Raw genomic sequence first — 25,230 nt, forward strand, 5'->3', positions numbered from 1 at the left:
GTGGACCCTGATCACTCAATAGTTTCTAATGCTTTGTTTGTGCCACTCTCAAAACCCAAACTTCTTTCTCAACCTCTCCAGCTTTTCCTTTATTGGACACTATGTCCTTATTTTATATTCCCATATTCTTCATCTTTCTACAGTTAAATTCTATTCCTCCACTTGCTATCTAACCCATTCACTCTTCTCTCATCCTCTCTTCTAACCACAGTACAGTACTTATTTCTTGGAACAAATCTAGGAAAAAGCTCAAGTATAGCAAAACCTGTTTGAGGGTGAAGACAACGACCAAAAGTAGCCATGGCAGTGGTGGCTAGCTAGATCCCTGTAGTAGGGATCATGATGTTTTGAGGGTGGGGTATCTTCTCCACAAAATACAAATTGGAGAAGTCTAAGAAACTCAAGATAAGAAGAAACAAAAGGTAATGTGGATTGGAATATGGCATTTTTGAGGTCTTTACCAACTTCAAGATGACACAAGAATTATATACTTATTTGTACATGAATGACTGTAAAAAAAAAAAGAGAAATTAAGGTCCAGTTAAGCATAATAATCTAATATAGCAACACGACTAAAAACAGAGTTGTACAACAGTTTACAGATATAAAACATGCAGGTTTTGTTTTCTTTATGCTACAAAAGTTAAAATAATGATACAAGAGACAATCTGAATTATAAAACAAAAAAACTATTTTATTATTTTTAAACAACATAGAACTGAAACAAGAAAAAATATACATGACCTTCCATAAATGTGTACATTTGATGATGGGGATCAACAGTTTTACATACAAGGGAATAGAGGAATGTGACCATATGTCCTCATTTTAGTGTTACATGGAGCTGTGCATTTGTTAGTTCTGATTATATCTTGCATATGCCAGCAGCTAGGAATTAGACAATCACATAATGAATCTGCACTCAGAGACAGGACATGCATGGAAAGGTCTTCTGACTTGATTAACCCCCAATACTTAATTAAAACACAAAATCAACAAAATCTAAAAAAAATAAAATAAAAAAATCAGACGCAAATCAGATACTGTAGTTGATCCAGTTATTCATTATGTTCTCTAGTATAAAATGTGGAATCATTTCATTCAGTTTTACCTGTAAACTGAACACATTTATCTAAATAGGGAAAGGTGATTAAATATTATAAAACAAAAAAACACAAAAAAACGATTCCCTTACAAACTATTCTGATGTGCAAATGATAATGGTATAAAATGTATTTATTAATAAAGTTATTTGAAAAAAGATAAAAAATAGTGCGTGTATGTGGGAGGGCGAACCAACCACATCTCATACAGAGATACAGGGGATTTTATGCAGAGTATTATGTGAGACTTGTAATAAACATTTCAGGAATGTAATGCTATATGTAATTTTTCGGAAAACATGCCTAAAATGTCTATACTGGATGGGCACGTACGTATATACACAAGTGAGCCAGTCACCAATGTCCTTCAACTCTATAGATCATGGAAGAGGACAACCACCCTGGGGCAAATAACAAATACAACTAAATAGTAATGTCTTATTATTGCTGTAGTTTTATAGAAATGTGACCAAAGGGGAGACATTGCTCCAATGAAATCTAGCTGCTTTGTAGAATAACTTGTATACAAATGATACTTAAACAATATTGTATATAATCCTTCAAGACCAGACCGTGTGACCTTCATGTGTGACAGTCTGTGTGAGAACTGTGCCAAGCAGTTCCATTTACAGAGATGGAAGACACAAAAATGGTCAGTCCTTGTGCAAGGTTTGGTGTAGGTGAAGGTACAGAGGCTTTTTTGTTAGCAACTGTAGTTTTTTCCTTTTAAAGTCAGTTGGTTTCTTGTACCTACAAAAATCACAGAAATAAAATGATAGACTGCACAGCTTTATATAGATTGTACAGACAATAAAAATGATATGTTTCATAGCATGTGTGTGTATACATGTAGAATATGTACTATTAAAGAACCACTAAATTAACCCTTTCGTGCCTGGGTTATAAAGTCTACATCAGAACACTGTTCCTATGTAGACAAATTTAAATCAATGATGGGATCGGGTCTGGGGGGGGCGTCCCTATGACGCTAGGAACGCCCTCCAGACAGCAATCAAATCCTGCAAGCGCAGTAGGCTTCAGGACAGCCGTTGGCTATGACGTTGTATTCCGTCATAACAGCTTTAAAGGCCAGCGCCGTTGTAACGGAATACAACGGCATAACGGCGGTAAAAGGTTAAGTATTTGTCAAATATTCAATTCTACTCTAAGTGATTGTAAGCTTAACGATTGTGCTGCACAGTATATAAAAATATTATTCAAAACGAGGGAACTTTAATTCATGACATTTTTAAATGACGCTTGATTTGTCAAATATTTACCATACAGTAATGGTAAACATTGCGCCGTTCCTACGCCCACGTCCAGCTTGTGGTGCACACAACAATTGGCTGAAGGAGGATTTGTCATTACTCAGCTAAATAAAGTGTAAAATGTGGGCAGAGGAACGGCGCAATGTTTGCCATCGCTGTATGGTAAATATTTGACAAATGAAGCGTCATTTAAAAATGTCATGAATTAAAGTACCCATGTTTTGAATAATAGTTTTATATACTGTGCAGCACAATCGTTAAGTTTAAAATCACTTTCATAAAACAATGCAATAGCCCTTTGGATTTGAAATGAGCAATAGAATTTTTTTCTGCCAATTTTTAAAGTTAATCCAATTCTCCCTCCCCCTGTATAATGTGACATGCATCAGCCAATCAAAAATATACATATATACTGTAAAGTCTTGCACATGCGCAATAGGAACTGGAGCCTCAGAATGTGTGCATTCAAAATAAGGGGCCCGATCCGATATGCAGTGTCGCCCGCAAAATCTGGCGACGCCAAATTTTGCGCTGGTTTGGCATCACATATACGGCGTAACCTAGAAGTTACGCTCGTATATTTCTGCCTTCAGCCGTAGTTTTTTGGCCCATAGACAGGTATACCAAACCAAGGACTTATGTGGCGAAAATGGAGAAATCTTACTCCATTTTCACCTCGCCACAAAATGCAGGCGTAGTAAGCTTTACGCTGAGTATTGGAGCCCTGTAGCTCCCTAAACTGCCTGCAAATTAAAACCTAACACCTAACGCATGCGCAATGTCTACCTGTCAACCGCAATCCCCCGCCGCAATCCCTAATAAAGTGTTTAACCCCTAAACCGCCGCTCCCGGACCCCGCCGCCACCTACATTAAAATGTCTAACCCCCCAATGTGATCCCCCTACACCGCCGCCACCTACATTAAAATTATTAACCCCCAATGTAATCCCCCTACACCACCGCCATCTATATTAAAATTATTACCCCCTAATGTGAGTCCCCTACCCCGCTGCCACCTATTTTAAATATATTACCCCCTAATGTGAGCCCCCTACCCCGCCGCCACCTACATTAACTATATTACCCCCTAATATGATCCCCCTACACCGCCGCCACCTATTTTAACTACATTACCCCCTAATCTAATCCCCCTACCCTGCCGCCACCTATATTAAAATGATTAACCCCTAATCCCCCCTACACCGCCGCCACCTATAATAAATGTATTACCCCCTAAAATACTAAAATGTCCCTACCCTAAACTAAATTACAAATAGCCCTGAAAAGGGCCTTTTGCGGTACATTGCCCCAAAGTAACCAGCTCTATTACCACCCCTTAAAAGGGCCTTTTGCGGGGCATTGTCCCAAAGTAATCAGCTCTTTTACATGTAATCTAATCCCCCTACACCGCCGCCACCTATATTAAATATATTAACCCCTAATCTGACCCCCCTACACCGCCGCCACCTATATTAAATATATTAACCCCTAATCTAATCCCCCTACACCGCCGCCACCTATATTAAATATATTAACCCTAATTATATTAGGGTTAATATAGTTAATATAGTTAGTATACATATTATTAATATAATTAATATAGTTATTATATTATATATATTAACTATATTAACCCTATCTAGCCCCAACACCCCTAACTTAATTATTATTGCAATAAATCTAAATAATATTAATCTTATTAACTAAAATATTCCTATTTAAAACTAAATACTTACCTATAAAATAAACCTTAAGATAGCTACAATATAATTAATAATTACATTGTAGCTATTTTAGGGTTTATATTTATTTTACAGGTAACTTGGTATTTATTTTAACTAGGTACAAATAGCTATTAAATAGTTAATAACTATTTAATAGCTACCTAGTTAAAATAATTACCAATTTACCTGTAAAATAAATCCTAACCTAAGTTACAAATACACCTACACTATCAATAAATTAATTAAATAAACTACAATTATCTAAACTAAAATATAATTAAATACACTAAACTAAATTACAAAAAATAAAAAAAAGATTACAAGAATTTTAAGATAATTACACCTAATCTAAGCCCCCTAATAAAATAACAAAGCCCCCCAAAATAAAAAAATGTCCCTACCCTAAACTAAATTACAAAAAGTAATCAGCTCTATTACCAGTCCTTAAAAGGGCCTTTTGTGGGGCATTGCCCCAAAGTAATCAGCTCTTTTACCTGTAAACAAAACAGAACAACCCCCCCCCCCATTACAACCCACCACCCACACACCCCTACTCTAAAACCCACCCTATCCCCCCCTTAAGAAAACCTAAGTCTAACCCCCAAGTGCTCCTTACCTGTCCTGAAGACCGGCGGAGAAGGTCCTGTTCCAGGCGGAGAAGTCATCTTCCAGGTGGCGACCACTTCTTCTTCCAGGAACCAGCCGGCGCGGAGCGGAGGAGTTGAAGACCGATGACCGCGGAGCTGAAGACCGTCCTCTCTGGAACTGAAGACCGGCGATGCAGGAACTGAAGACTGGAGCCATGGAGCGTGGAGGATCCTCTTCATACGATCGCCGCCGTACACTAAATCGGAATTCAAGGTACGCGATTAAAAATGGCGTCCCTTGAATTCCTATTGGCTGATTTGAGCCTTCAAATTCAAATTAGCCAATCGGATGAAAGCTACTTTAAAGGGACACTGTACCCAATTTTTTTCTTTCATGATTCATATAGAGCATGCAATTTAGATATTCTAATCAGCCAATAGAATTACAGTAGCTCTTATTCTATTGGAAATGAGGAGAAGAAAACAGCGCATTCACGAATCACAGCAGCGTTTATTCAGGTAAATGACACACACGAAAAAATTGCACACTTACAAGATGACAGCAATGTATGAGCGGTAATGCCCTCTGGCTAGTTGTCTCTCGCCTGCAGTAAATCTCAGTGGAATCACCTCAAATGCTGCTGTGATTCGTGGATGCGCTGTTTTCTTCTCGTCATTTCTTATACAGCTTGCTGCAACGGGATACACACAGCTGGAGTCCCGTGATTTATCAGCTGCTCCTGTGAGGATCCTTCAGCATACATTCAATCGGACTAACCGATTAACTAATTTGCCGTGTATGCACATCTACTGAACGAACTTTGCCTCCATCTGGTTCAGCTAAGTTAACATATTAATCCTGCAACAATCAGCCTATATGCATTTTGTGTGATTAACATCACCCACGGTTTTGGGACATTTTTATTATTTTTAATTTTGGGACATTTTATTTACATAAAGTAGTTTTGTACGTTGGTGAATGCATTTATGTTCCATATGTTTATGCAATAGGGGATTGGTTGTGTGTTTTCTGATAAGCAGATATTAGATACACCTGTTCTTATTCTTATTTTTTTCTTTGTACATTCTCTTAAAGGGGAAGTTCTACGGGTGCCCCACCTGATTCAGTGTAGCGCTATCATTATTTTCTCCTGTTTCTGCTTATTCTATTGGCTATTCAAATCAGCCAATAGAATTAAAGTAGCTTTCATCCGATTGGCTGATTTGGATTTGAAGGCTCAAATCAGCCAATAGGAATGCAAGGGACGCCATTTTTAATCGCGTACCTTGAATTTCGGTTCAGTGTACGGCGGCGATCGTATGAAGAGGATCCTCCACGCTCCATGGCTCCGGTCTTCAGTTCCAGCGTCGCCGATCTTCAGTTCCTGCATCGCCGGTCTTCAGTTCCAGAGAGGACGGTCTTCAGCTCCGCGGTCATCGGTCTTCAACTCCTCCGCTCCGCGCCGGCTGGTTCCTGGAAGAAGAAGAGGTCGCCGCCTGGAAGAAGACTTCTCCGCCTGGAACAGGACCTTCTCCGCCGGTCTTCAGGACAGGAAAGGAGCACTTGGGGGTTAGACTTAGGTTTTTTTAAGGGGGGGATAGGGTGGGTTTTAGAGTAGGGGTGTGTGGGTGGTGGGTTGTAATGGGGGGGGGGGGGTTTACAGGTAAAAGAGCTGATTACTTTGGGGCAATGCCCCACAAAAGGCCCTTTTAAGGGCTGGTAATAGAGCTGGTTACTTTTTGTAATTTAGTTTAGGGTAGGGACATTTTTTTATTTTGGGGGGCTTTGTTATTTTATTAGGGGGCTTAGATTAGGTGCAATTAGCTTAAAATTCTTGTAATCTTTTTTTATTTTTTGTAATTTAGTGTTTGTTTTTGTAATTTAGTTAAGTGTATTTAATTATATTTTAGTTTAGATAATTGTAGTTTATTTAATTAATTGATAGTGTAGGTGTACTTGTAACTTAGGTTAGGATTTATTTTACAGGTAAATTGGTAATTATTTTAACTAGGTAGCTATTAAATAGTTATTAACTATTTAATAGCTATTGTACCTAGTTAAAATAAAGAATAAAGTTACCTGTAAAATAAATATAAACCCTAAAATAGCTACAATGTAATTATTAATTATATTGTAGCTATCTTAAGGTTTATTTTATAGGTAAGTATTTAGTTTTAAATAGGAATATTTTAGTTAATAAGATTATTATTTAGATTTATTGCAATAATAATTAAGTTAGGGGTGTTGGGGCTAGATAGGGTTAATATAGTTAATATATATAATATAATAACTATATTAATTATATTAATAATATGTATACCAACTATATTAACTATATTAACCCTAATATAATTAGGGTTAATATATTTAATATAGGTGGCGGCGGTGTAGGGGGATTAGATTAGGGTTAGATAGGGTTAATATAGTTAATATATATAATATAATAACAGAATTTATGCTTACCTTATAAATTACTTTCTCCAACGGTGTGTCCGGTCCATGGCGTCATCCTTACTTGTGGGAATATCTCTTCCCCAACAGGAACTGGCAAAGAGTCCCAGCAAAGCTGGCCATATAGTCCCTCCTAGGCTCCGCCCACCCCAGTCATTCGACCGACGGACAGGAGGAAAAATATAGGAGAAACCATATGGTACCGTGGTGACTGTAGTTAGAGAAAATAATTCATCAGACCTGATTAAAAAACCAGGGCGGGCCGTGGACCGGACACACCGTTGGAGAAAGTAATTTATCAGGTAAGCATAAATTCTGTTTTCTCCAACATTGGTGTGTCCGGTCCACGGCGTCATCCTTACTTGTGGGAACCAATACCAAAGCTTTAGGACACGGATGAAGGGAGGGAGCAAATCAGGTTACCTAAACGGAAGGCACCACGGCTTGCAAAACCTTTCTCCCAAAAATAGCCTCCGAAGAAGCAAAAGTATCAAATTTGTAAAATTTGGCAAAAGTGTGCAGTGAAGACCAAGTCGCTGCCTTACATATCTGATCAACAGAAGCCTCATTCTTGAAGGCCCATGTGGAAGCCACAGCCCTAGTGGAGTGAGCTGTGATTCTTAAGCCAATCGGATGATGCTTTTAAGCCAAAAGGAAAGAGAGGTAGAAGTCGCTTTTTGACCTCTCCTTTTACCAGAATAGACGACAAACAGAGAAGATGTTTGTCTGAAATCTTTTGTAGCTTCTAAATAGAATTTTAAAGCACGGACTACGTCCAAATTGTTCCTTCTTTGAAACTGGATTCGGACACAAAGAAGGTACAACTATCTCCTGGTTAATATTTTTGTTAGAAACAACCTTTGGAAGAAAACCAGGCTTAGTACGCAAAACCACCTTATCTGCATCGAACACCAGATAGGGCGGAGAACACTGCAGAGCAGATAACTCTGAAACTCTTCTAGCAGAAGGAATAGCAACCAAAAACAAAACTTTCCAAGATAACAACTTAATATCTATGGAATGTAGAGGTTCAAACGGAACCCCTTGAAGAACTGAAAGAACTAGATTTAAACTCCAGGGAGGAGTCAAAGGTCTGTAAACAGGCTTGATCCTAACCAGAGCCTAAACAAATGCTTGAACATCTGGCATAGCTGCCAGTCGTTTGTGTAGTAAGACAGATAAAGCAGAAATCTGTCCCTTTAGAGAACTTGCAGATAATCCTTTATCCAAACCTTCTTGCAGAAAGGAAAGAATCTTAGGAATTTTTACCTTATTCCAAGGGAATCCCTTGGATTCACACCAGCAGATATATCTTTTCCATATTTTATGGTAAATCTTTCTAGTTACCGGTTTTCTGGCCTGAACCAGAGTATCAATCACCGAATCTGAAAACCCACTCTTTGATAGAATCAAGCGTTCAATCTCCAAGCCGTCAGCTGGAGGGAGACCAGATTTGGATGTTCGAATGGACCCTGAACAAGAAGGTCCTGTCTCAAAGGTAGCTTCCATGGTGGAACCGATGACATATTCACCAGGTCTGCATACCAAGTCCTGCGTGGCCACGCAGGAGCTATCAAGATCACCGAGACCCTCTCCTGTTTGATCCTGGCTACCAGCCTGGGAATGAGATGAAACGGTGGGAACACATAAGCTAGGTTGAAGGTCCAAGGCGCCACTAGTGCATCCACTAGAGTCGCCTTGGGATCCCTGGATCTGGACCCGTAGTAAGGAACCTTGAAGTTCTGACGAGACGCCATCAGATCCATGTCTGGAATGCCCCATAATTTAGTCAACTGGGCAAAAATCTCCGGGTGGAGTTCCCACTCCCCTGGATGGAATGTCTGACGACTCAGATAATCCGCTTCCCAGTTTTCCACACCTGGGATGTGGATCGCAGATAGATGGCAGGAGTGATTCTCCGCCCATTGTATTATTTTGGTTACTTCTTTCATCGCCAGGGAACTCCTTGTTCCCCCCTGATGATTGATATACGCAACAGTCGTCATGTTGTCTGATTGGAATCTTATGAATCTGGCCTTTGCAAGCTGAGGCCAAGCCCTGAGAGCATTGAATATCGCTCTTAGTTCCAGAATGTTTATTGGGAGAAGAGACTCTTCCCGAGACCATAGTCCCTGAGCTTTTAGGGATTCCCAGACCGCACCCCAGCCCACTAGACTGGCGTCGGTCGTGACAATGACCCACTCTGGTCTGCGGAAGCTCATTCCCTGGGATAGGTGGTCCAGGGATATCCACCAACGGAGTGAATCTCTGGTCTTCTGATCTACTTGAATCACTGGAGACAAGTCTGTATAGTCCCCATTCCACTGTTTCAGCATGCACAGTTGTAATGGTCTTAGATGAATTCGCGCAAAAGGAACTATGTCCATTGCTGCAACCATAAACCCTACTACTTCCATGCACTGAGCTATGGAAGGACGTTGAACAGAATGAAGAACTTGACAAGCGCTTAGAAGTTTTGACTTTCTGACATCTGTCAGAAAGATCTTCATTTCTAAGGAATCTATTATTGTTCCCAGGAAGGGAACTCTTGTTGACGGAGACAGAGAACTTTTTTCTATGTTCACCTTCCATCCGTGAGATCTGAGAAAGGCCAGAACGATGTCTGTATGAGCCTTTGCTTTTGAAAGGGACGACGCTTGTATTAGAATGTCGTCCAAGTATGGTACTACTGCAATGCCCCTCGGTCTTAGAACCGCTAGAAGGGACCCGAGTACCTTTGTGAAAATCCTTGGAGCAGTGGCTAATCCGAATGGGAGGGCCACAAACTGGTAGTGTTTGTCCAGAAAGGCGAACCTTAGGAACTGATGATGTTCTTTGTGGATAGGAATATGTAGGTACGCATCCTTTAGATCCACGGTAGTCATAAATTGACCCTCCTGGATAGTGTGTAGAATCGTTCGAATGGTTTCCATTTTGAACGATGGTACCCTGAGAAATTTGTTTAGGATCTTTAAATCCAGAATTGGTCTGAAGGTTCCCTCTTTTTTGGGAACTACGAACAGATTTGAGTAAAATCCCATTCCTTGTTCCGTCATTGGAACTGGGTGTATCACTCCCATCTTTAGCAGGTCTTCTACACAATGTAAGAACGCCTGTCTCTTTATTTGGTTTGAGGATAAGTGAGACATGTGGAACCTTCCCCTTGGGGGTAGTTTCTTGAATTCCAGAAGATAACCCTGAGAAACTATTTCTAGCGTCCAAGGATCCTGAACATCTCTTGCCCAAGCCTGAGCAAAGAGAGAGAGTCTGCCCCCCACTAGATCCGGTCCCGGATTGGGGGCTACTCCTTCATGCTGTTTTGTTAGCGGTAGCAGGCTTCTTGGTCTGCTTACCCTTGTTCCAGCCTTGCATCGGTTTCCAGGCTGGTTTGGACTGTGAGGCATTACCCTCTTGCTTAGAGGATGCAGAATTAGAGGCCGGTCCGTTCCTGAAATTACGAAAGGAACGAAAATTAGACTTATTCTTGGCCTTGAAAGGCCTATCTTGTGGGAGGGCGTGGCCCTTTCCCCCAGTGATGTCTGAGATAATCTCCTTCAATTCTGGTCCAAAGAGAGTTTTACCCTTGAAGGGGATGTTAAGCAATTTTGTCTTGGATGATACATCCGCTGACCAAGACTTTAGCCAAAGCGCTCTGCGCGCCACAATTGCAAACCCTGAATTTTTTGCCGCTAATCTAGCTAATTGCAAAGCGGCATCTAAAATAAAAGAGTTAGCCAACTTAAGTGTGTGAACTCTGTCCATAACCTCCTCATATGGAGTCTCTCTACTGAGCGACTTTTCTAGTTCCTCGAACCAGAACCACGCTGCTGTAGTGACAGGAACAATGCACGAAATGGGTTGTAGAAGGTAACCTTGCTCTACAAAAATCTTTTTAAGCAAACCTTCCAATTTTTTATCCATAGGATCTTTGAAAGCACAACTATCTTCGATAGGAATAGTAGTGCGCTTGTTTAGAGTAGAAACTGCCCCCTCGACCTAAGGGACTGTCTGCCATAAGTCCTTTCTGGGGTCGACCATAGGAAATAATTTCTTAAATATAGGAGGGGGAACAAAAGGTATGCCGGGCTTCTCCCACTCCTTGTTCACTATGTCCGCCACCCGCTTGGGTATAGGAAAAGCGTTGGGGTGCACCGGAACCTCTAGGAACTTGTCCATCTTGCATAATTTTTCTGGAATGACCAAGTTGTCACAATCATCCAGAGTAGATAACACCTCCTTAAGCAGTGCGCGGAGATGTTCTAATTTAAATTTAAATGTCACAACATCAGGTTCAGCCTGTTGAGAAATTTTTCCTGAATCTGAAATTTCCCCATCTGACAAAACCTCCCTCATGGCCCCTTCAGATTGGTGTGAGGGTATGACAGAACAATTATCATCAGCGCCCTCCTGCTCTTCAGTGTTTAAAACAGAGCAATTGCGCTTTCTCTGATATGCAGGCATTTTGGATAAAATATTTGCTATGGAGTTATCCATTACAGCCGTCAATTGTTGCATGGTAATAAACATTGGCGCGCTAGAAGTACTAGGGGCCTCCTGCGTGGGCAAAACTGGCGTAGACACAGAAGGAGATGATGTAGAACCATGTCTACTCCCTTCATCTGAGGAATCATCTTGGGCAATTTTATTATCTGTGGCAGTACTGTCCTTACTTTGTTTGGACGCTATGGCACAATTATCACACAATTTTGAAGGGGGAGACACATTGGCTTTCATACATATAGAACATAGCTTATCTGAAGGCACAGACATGTTAAACAGGCTTAAACTTATCAATAAAGCACAAAAACCGTTTTAAAACAAAACCGTTACTGTCTCTTTAAATTTTAAACAGAGCACACTTTATTACTGAATATGTGAAAATATATGAAGGAATTGTTCAAAATTTATCAAAATTTCACCACAGTGTCTTAAAGCATTAAAAGTATTGCACACCAATTTTCAGAGCTCTAACCCTTAAAATAACGAAACCGGAGCCGGTTACAGATTTATACTCCTATACAGTCCCAGCTACAGCTTTTGCTGTGACTTTACCAAGCCCAGAGGGGAATACGATACCAAATGACGCCTTCTAGGAACTTTTCCAACTACTTTCAGGTCCTCACACATGCATCTGCATGTCTTGCACTCAAACAACTGCGCAGTAATGGCGCGAAAATGAGGCTCAGCCTACAACTGGAAAGGCCCTTCCTGACTGGAAAAGGTGTCTAACATAGTGCCTGACGTTAAAAAACGTTCCCCAAGTTTATAAGTGTGAATTATCAGCATAAACATGTATAAAATGTCCAAATAAAGCAATCGATTTAGCCCATAAAAGTGTCTACCAGTTTTATAGCCCATATTAAGCCCTTTATTCTGTTTGAGACTAAGAAAATGGCTTACCGGTCCCCATGAGGGGAAATGACAGCCTTCCAGCATTACACAGTCTTGTTAGAAATATGGCTAGTCATACCTTAAGCAGAAAAGTCTGCTAACTGTTTCCCCCAACTGAAGTTACTTCATCTCAACAGTCCTATGTGGAAACAGCAATCGATTTTAGTTACTGTCTGCTAAAATCATCTTCCTCTCACAAACAGAAATCTTCATCTTTTTCTGTTTCAGAGTAAATAGTACATACCAGGACTATTTTAAAATAACAAACTCTTGATAGTAGAATAAAAAAACTACAACTAAACACCACATACTCTTAACCATCTCCGTGGAGATGTTGCCTGTGCAACGGCAAAGAGAATGACTGGGGTGGGCGGAGCCTAGGAGGGACTATATGGCCAGCTTATCTGGGACTCTTTGCCATTTCCTGTTGGGGAAGAGATATTCCCACAAGTAAGGATGACGCCGTGGACCGGACACACCAATGTTGGAGAAAACTATATTAATTATTAACTATATTAATAATATATATAATATAATAACTATATTAACCCTAATATAATTAGGGTTAATATAGGTGGTGGCGGTGTAGGGGGATTAGATTAGGGGTTAATATATTTAATATAGGTGGCGGCGGTGTAGGGGGATTAGATTACATGTAAAAGAGCTGATTACTTTGGGACAATGCCCCGCAAAAGGCCCTTTTAAGGGCTGGTAATAGAGCTGGTTACTTTTGGGGCAATGTACCGCAAAAGGCCCTTTTCAGGGCTATTTGTAATTTAGTTTAGGGTAGGGACATTTTAGTATTTTAGGGGGTAATACATTTATTATAGGTGGTGGCGGTGTAGGGGGATTAGATTAGGGGTTAATCATTTTAATATAGATGGCGACGGTGTAGGGGGATTACATTAGGGGTTAATAATTTTAATATAGGTGGATCACATTAGGGGGTTAGACATTTAATATAGGTGGCGGCGGTGTAGGGGGATTAGATTAGGGGTTAATAATTTTAATATAGGTGGCGGCGGGTCAGATTAGGGAGTATTACATATAATGTAGGTGGCGGCGGGGTAGGGGGCTCACATTAGGGGGTAATATAGTTTAAATAGGTGGCGGCGGTGTAGGGGGATCATATTAGGGGTAATATAGTTAATGTAGCTGGCGGCGGGGTCCGAGAGCGGCGGTTTAGGGGTTAATATATTTATTGTTAGGAGTGAGAGGGGGGATTGCGGACAGAGGGATATACGTGTCGGGCTATGTTTGGGAGGCGTGTTAGACAGTTACGGGTGATTTTATAATTTAGTCAGTTTTTGTAGGCGGCGGCAGTTTCTAAAGTGCCGTAAGTCACTGGCGACTCCAGAAATTTGGACTTACGCAGATTTCTGGACATCGCTAGTTTGTCCGATTTACGGCACTTTAGCATCTGACGGCGCCGTATATGTGATGGCTCGAGTTGCGAGCTGAAACTACGGGTGGCGCAGGTTTCCACGCTTGCGCCAAAACCTGCGCCGTATATCGGATTGCGCCCAATGTGTGCGTTTTGATAATGGAAGTATATTGCAAAGTTTATTTTTTTATCTGAACAACAATTTAAAATATTAAAGGGACACTAAACCCACACTTGTTCTTTCATGATTCAGATAGCGCATACAATTTTAAGCAACTTTCTAAGATACCAAGAGAGCAAAAAAAAATTGATAAAAAGGAGTAAATTAGAAAGTTGCTTAAAATTGCAAGCGCCATCTGAATCATGAAAGAACAAGTTTGGGTTTAGTGTCCCTTTAACAATCAATATGGTCTTTGCATTTGTATAACACAACTGAATCCCGCTGTCGGACCTGGTGTAAATGCTGTAACTGCTGACATTGCTTTGGGTTCTGTTTGAAGATACCCAATTACTTACAGCTCTATCACAATCTGACCAGATTTAATTTCATCCATTTCCATAAAGGCAAAGCACTTAGTGCTTGTAAACCTCTTCTTGGGCTTGTAGTGCTTGAATTCAAAGAAAATAGCTGCCCCTGGAGGGAAAGAAAAAGCAAATAAGTGGGTCACCATAAAAAGGGAATATAAAACGTTTACTACAGTGGTTTCCGGCTCTCTAATATAGAGTAAAATTTATATTTTTGCACAAACTTAAAATAAAATGGTCTTTCAAATTATATTTTTTTTTTAAATTGCCAATTATTTCAAACATACATTTTTTTTCTTTTAATAACTGGACCCTCAGTCATATAGGACAGGGATCTGTATAACAAACAAATATAAATAATTTTTGTATTAAAAAAAATATATTTTTAAAAAACTGCCCATACTGAAAGGTCAAGAAAATGAAGGCATACAAACCTTTTGTGAGTTTTTCAACGTGTTTCTGGATTTCAATTTCTACGTTAAAATGAACATATGTGTCCTCTTTCCGTGTTGCCATTGGGGTGTCTTGCACTGGAGTCAAATCAATGCCATTTAAATCTGTAGAAACAATTCAGAAACTTTTATTTTCATCCATCGATTGAAAAGATTTTAGTCTAAAGTTAAAAGGGACAATAAAAGGGACACAAGTCAAAATTAAACTTTCATGATTCAGAGCATGCAACTTTCAAATTTACTTCCATTAACAAAATGTGCAGTCTTTTTATATTTACACTTTTTGAGTCCCCAGCTCCTTATGTGCATGTGCAAGAATTCACAGAGTATACAAATATGTCTTTTGTTATTGGCTGATGGCTGTCACATGGTACAGAAGGAGTGGAACTTGTTATACACTTATTACATTTGGAAATCTACTGTATTTACTGGTCCTTTAAGCACTAAATAAATCCTAGACAGAACGATTTATTCAAAGAAAAGATTAGTCTGACAATAACATGTAGATTTATTTATTTTTAAGTTTCATTAGCTGTTTAAATGTTGACAAACTAAGTGTAAAGCGTTAGTGTCTATAAAACAATGGGAGCTCCCAAGGTTACCTTCCCTGCTGTGGCCAATAAGGGACAGTTATAAATAGGTCACTAGAGTGTGCAATATAACAGTGCTCTGCACTTCCATTTCTAATAGGAACTCAAAAGCTCACAATTTCAGAATTGAGTAACAGGAAAATGGGACAAAACATAATTTATGTAAGAACTTACCTGATAAATTCATTTCTTTCATATTGGCAAGAGTCCATGAGCTAGTGACATATGGGATATACAATCCTACCAGGAGGGGCAAAGTTTCCCAAACCTCAAAATGCCTATAAATACACCCCTCACCACACCCACAATTCAGTTTAACGAATAGCCAAGCAGTGGGGTGATAAAGAAAGGAGTAGAAAGCATTAACAAAGGAAATTTGGGAATAATTGTGCTTTATACAAAAAATCATAACCACCATAAAAAAGGGTGGGCCTCATGGACTCTTGCCAATATGAAAGAAATGAATTTACCAGGTAAGTTCTTACATAAATTATGTTTTCTTTCATGTAATTGGCAAGAGTCCATGAGCTAGTGACATATGGGATATCAATACCCAAGATGTGGAGTCTTCCACTCAAGAGTCACTAGAGAGGGAGGGACTAAAACAAAAACAGCCATATTCCGCTGAGAAAATAATCCACAACCCAAAAATAAGTTTATTTTCACTTTTGAAAGAAAAAAACTTAAATCAAAAAGGCAGAAGAATCAAACTGAAACAGCTGCCTGAAGAACTTTTCTACCAAAACATAATTTATGCTTACCTGATAAATTCCTTTCTTCTGTAGTGTGATCAGTCCACGGGTCATCATTACTTCTGGGATATTACTCCTCCCCAACAGGAAGTGCAAGAGGATTCACCCAGCAGAGCTGCATATAGCTCCTCCCCTCTACGTCACTCCCAGTCATTCGACCAAGGACCAACGAGAAAGGAAAAGCCAAGGGTGAAGTGGTGACTGGAGTATAAATTAAAAAATATTTACCTGCCTTAAAAACAGGGCGGGCCGTGGACTGATCACACTACAGAAGAAAGGAATTTATCAGGTAAGCATAAATTATGTTTTCTTCTGTTAAGTGTGATCAGTCCACGGGTCATCATTACTTCTGGGATACCAATCCCAAAGCAAAAGTACACGGATGACGGGAGGGATAGGCAGGCTCTTTATACAGAAGGAACCACTGCCTGAAGAACCTTTCTCCCAAAAATAGCCTCCGATGAAGCAAAAGTGTCAAATTTGTAAAATTTGGAAAAAGTATGAAGCGAAGACCAAGTTGCAGCCTTGCAAATCTGTTCAACAGAGGCCTCATTCTTGAAGGCCCAAGTGGAAGCCACAGCTCTAGTAGAATGAGCTGTAATTCTTTCAGGAGGCTGCTGTCCAGCAGTCTCATAAGCTAAACGAATTATGCTACGAAGCCAAAAAGAAAGAGAGGTAGCGGAAGCTTTTTGACCTCTCCTCTGCCCAGAGTAAATGACAAACAGAGAAGACGTTTGTCGAAATTCCTTAGTTGCCTGTAAGTAAAATTTTAGAGCACGGACTACATCCAGGTTGTGCAGTAGACGTTCCTTCTTTGAAGAAGGATTTGGGCATAAAGAAGGAACAACAATCTCTTGATTGATATTCCTGTTAGTAACTACCTTAGGTAAGAACTCAGGTTTAGTACGCAGGACTACCTTATCCGAATGAAAAATCAAATAAGGAGAATCACAATGTAAGGCTGATAATTCAGAGACTCTTCGAGCCGAGGAAATAGCCATTAAAAATAGAACTTTCCAAGATAACAACTTTATATCAATGGAATGAAGGGGTTCAAACGGAACGCCCTGTAAAACATTAAGAACAAGGTTTAAACTCCATGGTGGAGCAACAGTTTTAAACACAGGCTTAATTCTGGCCAAAGCCTGACAAAAAGCCTGGACGTCAGGAACTTCTGACAGACGTTTGTGTAACAGAATGGACAGAGCTGAGATCTGTCCCTTTAATGAACTAGCAGATAAACCCTTTTCTAAACCTTCTTGTAGAAAAGACAATATCCTAGGAATCCTAACCTTACTCCAAGAGTAACCTTTGGATTCACACCAATATAGGTATTTACGCCATATCTTATCGTAAATCTTTCTGGTAACAGGTTTCCTAGCCTGTATTAAGGTATCAATAACTGACTCAGAAAATCCACGTCTTGATAAAATCAAGCGTTCAATTTCCAAGCAGTCAGCTTCAGAGAAGTTAGATTTTGATGTTTGAAGGGACCCTGTATCAGAAGGTCCTGTTTCAGAGGTAGAGACCAAGGTGGACAGGATGACATGTCCACCAGGTCTGCATACCAAGTCCTGCGTGGCCACGCAGGTGCTATTAGAATCACTGATGCTCTCTCTTGTTTGATTCTGGCAATCAATCGAGGAAGCAACGGGAAGGGTGGAAACACGTAAGCCATCCTGAAGTCCCAAGGTGCTGTCAGAGCATCTATCAGGACTGCTCCTGGATCCCTGGATCTGGACCCGTAACGAGGAAGCTTGGCGTTCTGTCGAGACGCCATGAGATCTATCTCTGGTTTGCCCCAACGTCGAAGTATTTGGGCAAAGACCTCCGGATGAAGTTCCCACTCCCCCGGATGAAAAGTCTGACGACTTAAGAAATCCGCCTCCCAGTTCTCCACTCCCGGGATGTGGATTGCTGACAGGTGGCAAGAGTGAGACTCTGCCCAGCAAATTATCTTTGATACTTCCATCATAGCTAGGGAGCTTCTTGTCCCTCCCTGATGGTTGATGTAAGCTACAGTCGTGATGTTGTCCGACTGAAACCTGATGAACCCCCGAGTTGTCAACTGGGGCCAAGCCAGGAGGGCATTGAGAACTGCTCTCAATTCCAGAATGTTTATTGGCAGGAGACTCTCCTCCTGACTCCATTGTCCCTGAGCCTTCAGAGAATTCCAGACGGCACCCCAACCTAGAAGGCTGGCGTCTGTTGTTACAATTGTCCAGTCTGGTCTGCTGAATGGCATCCCCCTGGACAGATGTGGCCGAGAAAGCCACCATAGAAGAGAATTTCTGGTCTCTTGATCCAGATTCAGAGAAGGGGATAAGTCTGAGTAATCCCCATTCCACTGACTTAGCATGCACAGTTGCAGTGGTCTGAGGTGTAAGCGTGCAAAGGGTACTATGTCCATTGCCGCTACCATTAAGCCGATTACCTCCATGCATTGAGCCACTGACGGGTGTTGAATGGAATGAAGGGTGCGGCAAGCACTTTGAAGTCTTGTTAGCCTGTCCTCTGTCAGGTAAATCTTCATTTCTACAGAATCTATAAGAGTCCCCAGGAAGGGAACTCTTGTGAATGGAACGAGTGAACTTTTCTTTTCGTTCACCTTCCATCCATGTGACCTTAGAAATGCCAGCACTAACTCTGTATGAGACTTGGCAGTTTGAAAGCTTGAAGCTTGTATCAGAATGTCGTCTAGGTATGGAGCTACCGAGATTCCCCGCGGTCTTAGTACCGCCAGAAGAGCACCCAGAACCTTTGTGAAGATTCTTGGAGCTGTAGCCAATCCGAATGGAAGAGCCACAAACTGGTAATGCCTGTCTAGGAAGGCAAACCTTAGGTACCGATAATGATCTTTGTGAATCGGTATGTGAAGGTAAGCATCCTTTAAATCTACAGTGGTCATGTATTGACCCTCTTGGATCATAGGTAAAATTGTCCGAATAGTCTCCATCTTGAACGATGGAACTCTTAGGAATTTGTTTAGGATCTTTAAGTCCAGGATTGGTCTGAAAGTTCCCTCTTTTTTGGGAACCACAAACAGATTTGAGTAAAACCCCTGTCCCTGTTCCGATCGTGGAACTGGATGGATTACTCCCATTAACAAGAGCTCTTGTACGCAGCGTAGAAACGCCTCTTTCTTTGTCTGGATTGTTGACAATCTTGACAGATGAAATCTCTCTCTTGGAGGAGAGTATTTGAAGTCCAGAAGGTATCCCTGAGATATTATCTCTAGCGCCCAGGGATCCTGAACATCTCTTGCCCAAGCCTGGGCGAAGAGAGAAAGTCTGCCCCCCACTAGATCCGATCCCGGATCGGGGGCCCTCAATTCATGCTGTTTTAGGGGCAGCAGCAGGTTTCCTAGTCTGCTTGCCCTTGTTCCAGGACTGGTTAGGTTTCCAGCCTTGTCTGTAGCGAGCAACAGCTCCTTCCTGTTTTGGTGCAGAGGAAGTTGATACTGCTCCTGCTTTGAAATTACGAAAGGAACGAAAATTAGACTGTCTAGTCTTGGCTTTGGCTTTGTCCTGAGGCAGGGCATGGCCTTTACCTCCTGTAATGTCAGCGATAATCTCTTTCAACCCGGGCCCGAATAAGGTCTGCCCTTTGAAAGGTATATTAAGCAATTTAGACTTAGAAGTAACATCAGCTGACCAGGATTTTAGCCACAGCGCCCTGCGTGCCTGAATGGCGAATCCTGAATTCTTCGCCGTAAGTTTAGTAAGATGTACTACGGCCTCCGAAATGAATGAATTAGCTAGTTTAAGGACTCTAAGCCTGTCCGTAATGTCGTCCAGAGTAGCTGAACCAATGTTCTCTTCCAGAGACTCAATCCAGAATGCCGCTGCAGCCGTGATCGGCGCAATGCATGCAAGGGGTTGCAATATAAAACCTTGTTGAACAAACATTTTCTTAAGGTAACCCTCTAACTTTTTATCCATTGGATCTGAAAAAGCACAGCTATCCTCCACCGGGATAGTGGTACGCTTAGCTAAGGTAGAAACTGCTCCCTCCACCTTAGGGACCGTTTGCCATAAGTCCCTTGTGGTGGCGTCTATTGGAAACATTTTTCTAAATATCGGAGGGGGTGAGAATGGCACACCGGGTCTATCCCACTCCTTAGTAACAATTTCAGTAAGTCTCTTAGGTATAGGAAAAACCTCAGTACTCGTCGGTACCGCAAAATATTTATCGAACCTACACATTTTCTCTGGTATTGCAACTGTGTTACAATCATTCAGAGCCGCTAACACCTCCCCTAGTAATACACAGAGGTTTTCCAGTTTAAATTTAAAATTTGAAATATCTGAATCCAGTCTGTTTGGATCAGAACCGTCACCCACAGAATGAAGTTCTCCGTCCTCATGTTCTGCCACCTGTGACGCAGTGTCTGACATGGCCCTAATATTATCAGCGCACTCTGTTCTCACCCCAGAGTGATCACGCTTACCTCTTAGTTCTGGTAATTTAGCCAAAACCTCAGTCATAACAGTAGCCATATCCTGTAATGTGATTTGTAATGGCCGCCCAGATGTACTCGGCGCTACAATAACGATGGAACTCTTAGGAATTTGTTTAGGATCTTTAAGTCCAGGATTGGTCTGAAAGTTCCCTCTTTTTTGGGAACCACAAACAGATTTGAGTAAAACCCCTGTCCCTGTTCCGATCGTGGAACTGGATGGATTACTCCCATTAACAAGAGCTCTTGTACGCAGCGTAGAAACGCCTCTTTCTTTGTCTGGATTGTTGACAATCTTGACAGATGAAATCTCTCTCTTGGAGGAGAGTATTTGAAGTCCAGAAGGTATCCCTGAGATATTATCTCTAGCGCCCAGGGATCCTGAACATCTCTTGCCCAAGCCTGGGCGAAGAGAGAAAGTCTGCCCCCCACTAGATCCGATCCCGGATCGGGGGCCCTCAATTCATGCTGTTTTAGGGGCAGCAGCAGGTTTCCTAGTCTGCTTGCCCTTGTTCCAGGACTGGTTAGGTTTCCAGCCTTGTCTGTAGCGAGCAACAGCTCCTTCCTGTTTTGGTGCAGAGGAAGTTGATACTGCTCCTGCTTTGAAATTACGAAAGGAACGAAAATTAGACTGTCTAGTCTTGGCTTTGGCTTTGTCCTGAGGCAGGGCATGGCCTTTACCTCCTGTAATGTCAGCGATAATCTCTTTCAACCCGGGCCCGAATAAGGTCTGCCCTTTGAAAGGTATATTAAGCAATTTAGACTTAGAAGTAACATCAGCTGACCAGGATTTTAGCCACAGCGCCCTGCGTGCCTGAATGGCGAATCCTGAATTCTTCGCCGTAAGTTTAGTAAGATGTACTACGGCCTCCGAAATGAATGAATTAGCTAGTTTAAGGACTCTAAGCCTGTCCGTAATGTCGTCCAGAGTAGCTGAACCAATGTTCTCTTCCAGAGACTCAATCCAGAATGCCGCTGCAGCCGTGATCGGCGCAATGCATGCAAGGGGTTGCAATATAAAACCTTGTTGAACAAACATTTTCTTAAGGTAACCCTCTAACTTTTTATCCATTGGATCTGAAAAAGCACAGCTATCCTCCACCGGGATAGTGGTACGCTTAGCTAAGGTAGAAACTGCTCCCTCCACCTTAGGGACCGTTTGCCATAAGTCCCTTGTGGTGGCGTCTATTGGAAACATTTTTCTAAATATCGGAGGGGGTGAGAATGGCACACCGGGTCTATCCCACTCCTTAGTAACAATTTCAGTAAGTCTCTTAGGTATAGGAAAAACCTCAGTACTCGTCGGTACCGCAAAATATTTATCGAACCTACACATTTTCTCTGGTATTGCAACTGTGTTACAATCATTCAGAGCCGCTAACACCTCCCCTAGTAATACACAGAGGTTTTCCAGTTTAAATTTAAAATTTGAAATATCTGAATCCAGTCTGTTTGGATCAGAACCGTCACCCACAGAATGAAGTTCTCCGTCCTCATGTTCTGCCACCTGTGACGCAGTGTCTGACATGGCCCTAATATTATCAGCGCACTCTGTTCTCACCCCAGAGTGATCACGCTTACCTCTTAGTTCTGGTAATTTAGCCAAAACCTCAGTCATAACAGTAGCCATATCCTGTAATGTGATTTGTAATGGCCGCCCAGATGTACTCGGCGCTACAATATCACGCACCTCCCTCTGAGCGGGAGATGTAGGTACTGACACGTGAGGCGAGTTAGTCGGCATAACTCTCCCCTCGTTGTTTGGTGAAATTTGTTCAATTTGTACAGATTGACGTTTATTTAAAGTAGCATCAATACAGTTAGTACATAAATTTCTATTGGGCTCCACTTTGGCATTGCAACAAATGACACAGGTATCATCCTCTGAATCAGACATGTTTAACACACTAGCAAATAAACTTGCAACTTGGAAATACAATTCAATTAGAATAATATTAAAATGTACTGTGCCTTTAAGAAGCACAGAAGATCTATGACAGTTGAAAATTAATAAATTGAAACAGTTATAGCCTCAATCCTTGTAAACAACACAACTTTAGCAAAGGTTTAATCCCATTAGCAAAGATAACAAATTCTGAAAGCAGGAAACAAATGACAGAATAAACGTTTTTTATCTCAGTCAAACTATAATTCTCACAGCTCTGCTGAGAGAAATTACCTCCCTCAAAATAAGTTTTGAAGACCCCTGAGCTCTGTAGAGATGAACCGGATCATGCAGGGAATACAATGAGTTGCTGACTGAAATATTTGATGCATAGAAAAAGCGCCAAAAAACGGCCCCTCCCCCTCACACACAGCAGTGAGGGAGAACAGAAACTGTCAGAAAAACAGATTAAGCAACTGCCAAGTGGAAAAATAGTGCCCAAACATTTACTCACACAGTACCTCAGCAAATGAAAACGATTTTACATTCCAGCAAAAACGTTAAACATAATCTCTAGTTATTAAACAGCTTTATGTATTTCTTACAGTGTAATTCTAGTGAAGTACCATTCCCCAGAATACTGAAGTGTAAAGTATACATACATGACATTATATCGGTATGGCAGGATTTTCTCATCAATTCCATTGTCAGAAAATAAAAACTGCTACATACCTCTATGCAGATTCATCTGCCCGCTGTCCCCTGATCTGAAGTTTACCTCACTCCTCAGATGGCCGAGAACAGCAATATGATCTTAACTACTCCGGCTAAAATCATAGCAAAACTCTGGTAGATTCTTCTTCAAACTCTGCCAGAGAGGTAATAACACACTCCGGTGCTATTTTAAAATAACAAACTTTTGATTGAAGATATAAAACTAAGTATAATCACCATAGTCCTCTCACACATCCTATCTAGTCGTTGGGTGCAAGAGAATGACTGGGAGTGACGTAGAGGGGAGGAGCTATATGCAGCTCTGCTGGGTGAATCCTCTTGCACTTCCTGTTGGGGAGGAGTAATATCCCAGAAGTAATGATGACCCGTGGACTGATCACACTTAACAGAAGAAAAACTGCTTCCGAAGAAGCAAATACATCAAAATGGTAAAATTTAGTAAATGTATGCAAAGAGGACCAAGTGGCTGCTTTGCAAATCTGATTGACTGAAGCTTCATTCTTAAAAGCCCATGAAGTAGAGACTGATCTAGTAGAATGAGCTGTAATTCTCTGAGGCGGGGTTTGACCCGACTCCAAATAAGCTTGATGAATCAAAAGTTTCAACCAAGAAGCCAAGGAAACAGCAGAAGCTTTCTGACCTTTCCTAGGACCAGAAAATAAAACAAATAGACTAGAAGTCTTCCTGAAATTTTTAGTAGCTTCCACATAATATTTCAAAGCTCTTACCACATCCAAAGAATGTAAGGATCTCTCCAAAGAATTCTTAGGATTGGGACATAAAGAAGGGACAACAATTTCTCTACTAATGTTGTTAGAATTCACAACCTTAGGTAAAAATTGAAAAGAAGTCTGCAAAACTGCCTTATCCTGATGAAAAATCAGAAAAGGAGACTCACAAGAAAGAGCAGATAGCTCAGAAACTCTTCTAGCAGAAGAGATAGCCAAAAGGAACAACACTTTCCAGGAAAGTAGTTTAATGTCCAAAGAATGCATATGTTCAAATGGAGGAGCCTGTAAAGCCCTCAGAACCAAATTAAGACTCCAAGGAGGAGAAATTGACTTAATGACAGGCTTAATACAAACTAAAGCCTGTACAAAACAGTGTATATCAGGAAGTATAGCAATTTTTCTGTGAAATAAAACAGAAAGAGCGGAGATTTGTCTTTTCAAGAAACTTGCAGACAAACCCTTATCCAGACCATCCTGAAGAAACTGCAAAATTCTAGGAATTCTAAAAGAATGCCAGGAGAATTTATGAGAAGAACACCATAAAATGTAAGCCTTCCAAACTCTATAATAAATCTTCCTAGAGACAGATTTACGAGCTTGTAACATAGTATTAATCACTGAATCAGAGAAACCTCTATGACTTAGAACTAAGCGTTCAATTTCCATACCTTTAAATTTAATGATTTGAGATCCTGATGGAAAAACGGACCTTGAGATAGTAGGTCCGGCCGTAACGGAAGTGGCCAAGGCGGGCAACTGGACATCCGAACCAGATCCGCATACCAAAACCTGTGTGGCCATGCTGGAGCCACCAGCAACACAAAAGACTGTTCCATGATGATTTTGGAAATCACTCTTGGAAGAAGAACTAGAGGCGGGAAGATGTAAGCAGGTTGATAACACCAAGGAAGTGTCAGCGCATCCACTGCTTCCGCCTGAACATCCCTGGACCTGGACAGGTATCTGGGAAGTTTCTTGTTTAGATGAGAGGCCATGAGATCTATCTCTGGAAGCCCCCACATCTGAACAATCTGAGAAAACACATCTGGATGGAGAGACCACTCCCCTGGATGTAAAGTCTGACGGCTGAGATAATCCGCCTCCCAATTGTCTACACCTGGGATATGCACCGCAGAGATTAGACAGGAGCTGGATTCCGCCCAAGCAAGTATCCGAGATACTTCTTTCA

General features: G+C 41.1%; 1 protein-coding gene across 2 annotated transcripts in view; it reads right to left on the bottom strand.

The window, feature by feature from the left end:
• Nucleotides 1–669: 669 nt before the first annotated feature.
• Nucleotides 670–25,230, bottom strand: part of AIDA (axin interactor, dorsalization associated) — a 171,985-nt gene continuing 147,424 nt past the window's right edge. For both annotated transcript variants that reach the window (XM_053712530.1, XM_053712528.1), the window contains 3 exons: nt 14,872–14,994; nt 14,429–14,546; nt 670–1,853 (listed from right to left, as the gene is read on the bottom strand). In XM_053712530.1, the coding sequence (XP_053568505.1) occupies nt 1,757–1,853; nt 14,429–14,546; nt 14,872–14,994 (338 nt within the window). In that variant the 3' untranslated portion in view covers nt 670–1,756. The remainder of the gene's footprint in view (nt 1,854–14,428; nt 14,547–14,871; nt 14,995–25,230) is intronic.

The sequence above is a fragment of the Bombina bombina genome, chromosome 4 (genome assembly GCF_027579735.1).
Source record: "Bombina bombina isolate aBomBom1 chromosome 4, aBomBom1.pri, whole genome shotgun sequence".
In the NCBI taxonomy this organism is placed as follows: Eukaryota; Metazoa; Chordata; class Amphibia; order Anura; family Bombinatoridae; genus Bombina; species Bombina bombina.